This window comes from Merops nubicus, unplaced genomic scaffold (genome assembly GCF_000691845.1).
Source record: "Merops nubicus isolate BGI_N331 unplaced genomic scaffold, ASM69184v1 scaffold36203, whole genome shotgun sequence".
NCBI classification, from domain to species: domain Eukaryota; kingdom Metazoa; phylum Chordata; class Aves; order Coraciiformes; family Meropidae; genus Merops; species Merops nubicus.
Window position 1 is genome coordinate 383 of NW_008601637.1, and position 1,469 is coordinate 1,851.

Genomic DNA, 1,469 nt, shown 5'->3' on the forward strand with positions numbered 1-1,469 from the left:
TGCTCTGCTCTAAGGAGGCCACTTCTGGAGTATTTGGTCCTTTTCTAGGCTCCCCAGTTCAAGAGAGACAAGGAACTACCAGAGAGAGTCCAGCACAGTTGGTGTCTTCTCCCAAGGAACAAGCAACAGGAGAAGAGGAAACAGCCTCAAGCTGCCCCAGGGGGGATGTGGTGCTGAGGGACACGGTCGGTGGGCACCCGGCAGTGCTGAGGGATGGCTGGACTCAGCTCACAGGTCTCCTCCCACCCACACGACTCCTGATGCCAGGTCCTGTGCCCAGGAGCCAGCCCGTGGCCAGGCAGGGCCCAGCACAGCTCCACGCTGGGACAGGGCCTGGCTGTGCAGGGGCACTGGGCAGCGTCAGTCCCCCTGGGTGCCACCGAGCGTGGTCACTCCCAGGGGTGGCCCACGCTGCCTGAGAGCAGCCACCCAAAGCTCCAGGTGGTCCCAGCCCCCCTCCCAGCCTGTCCTTCCCCCGCGGGCTCACCTGCTCCTTCAGCTCATCCACCGTCTTCTCCGCCTGCTTCACCTCCTCCTGGAGCTTCTCCCTCTGCTGGCGCAGCGACTCCAGCTCCGTGTTCTTCTTCTCCATCTGCTTTTGCAGCTTCACGTGCTCCTGCTTCTCGGAGGCAGACAGGTCCCGCATCCTGCAGGGCAGGACCCAGACCCCCCTCAGCCCCACGGGGACCCCCCGGCAGGGCGGGGAGGCTGCTCCTGGTGGGCACAGCAGAGCTGGGACCTGCCACCCCTGCCAGCTGCACGTCGAGCAGGGGACACCAGCAACGTCCCCAGAGCTCATCAACAGCCAGGGAAGGGGCAGAGACCTTCCTCTGAAAAGCTGAGAGCGATGTGGGATGGAGAGAATGCCAGAGGAGAACGCAGAGGGACAGGCAGGCAGAAGAGCTGTGACTGGGACAGGCTGGAAGAGAAGGGAGTCACCTGGACAGCCCCTCACAGCAGGAGAAGGGCAGCAGCAGACAGAAGACAAGGCACAGCCAAAGAAGGGCACCAAGAGCAGAGTGGGGTTCATCAGGTATCGGGGGGATTTCCACCCCTGGAGGGGTTCCCAAGCCGTGGAGATGTGGGGTGAGGGACACGGGGCAGTGGGGACCTGGCAGGGCTGGGGCAGGGTTGGACTTGGTGATCTTAAAGGTCTCCAACCCAAACTATCCTGTGATTCTGCATCGAGGCCACTGCATGAACAGCTCAAACAGCCCCAAAATGCCTCTGCCCAGGGAACTCCTCACACAGGGACCGTCCTACACCTCCCACCCAAATGCACACTGGTTTGGGAGTCCTGCTGAGGCAGCTTCTTGTGTCTCCTGTCAGGAGGGGAGGCTCCCACCTCCTCCCCCTGCTCCTGGCCTCCAGGAGGAGCTGTATTTGAGCGCTGAGTCCCCAGCACCCTGCACACAGGCAGCAGCCCGGTGGGACAGCAGCAGCCCTGGGGGCCCCACAGGACCCCACCC

At 63.2% G+C, this 1,469-nt stretch overlaps 1 protein-coding gene across 1 annotated transcript in view; it reads right to left on the minus strand.

Annotated features, from left to right (window-relative positions):
- Window positions 1-487: 487 nt before the first annotated feature.
- The window catches only part of LOC103770776 (dynactin subunit 1-like), a gene marked incomplete at both ends in the record, with an annotated part of 3,772 nt that continues 2,790 nt past the window's right edge, over window positions 488-1,469 (minus strand). Inside the window, one exon of the mRNA XM_008938052.1 lies at window positions 488-647. Within this exon, the coding sequence (XP_008936300.1) occupies window positions 488-647 (160 nt within the window). The remainder of the gene's footprint in view (window positions 648-1,469) is intronic.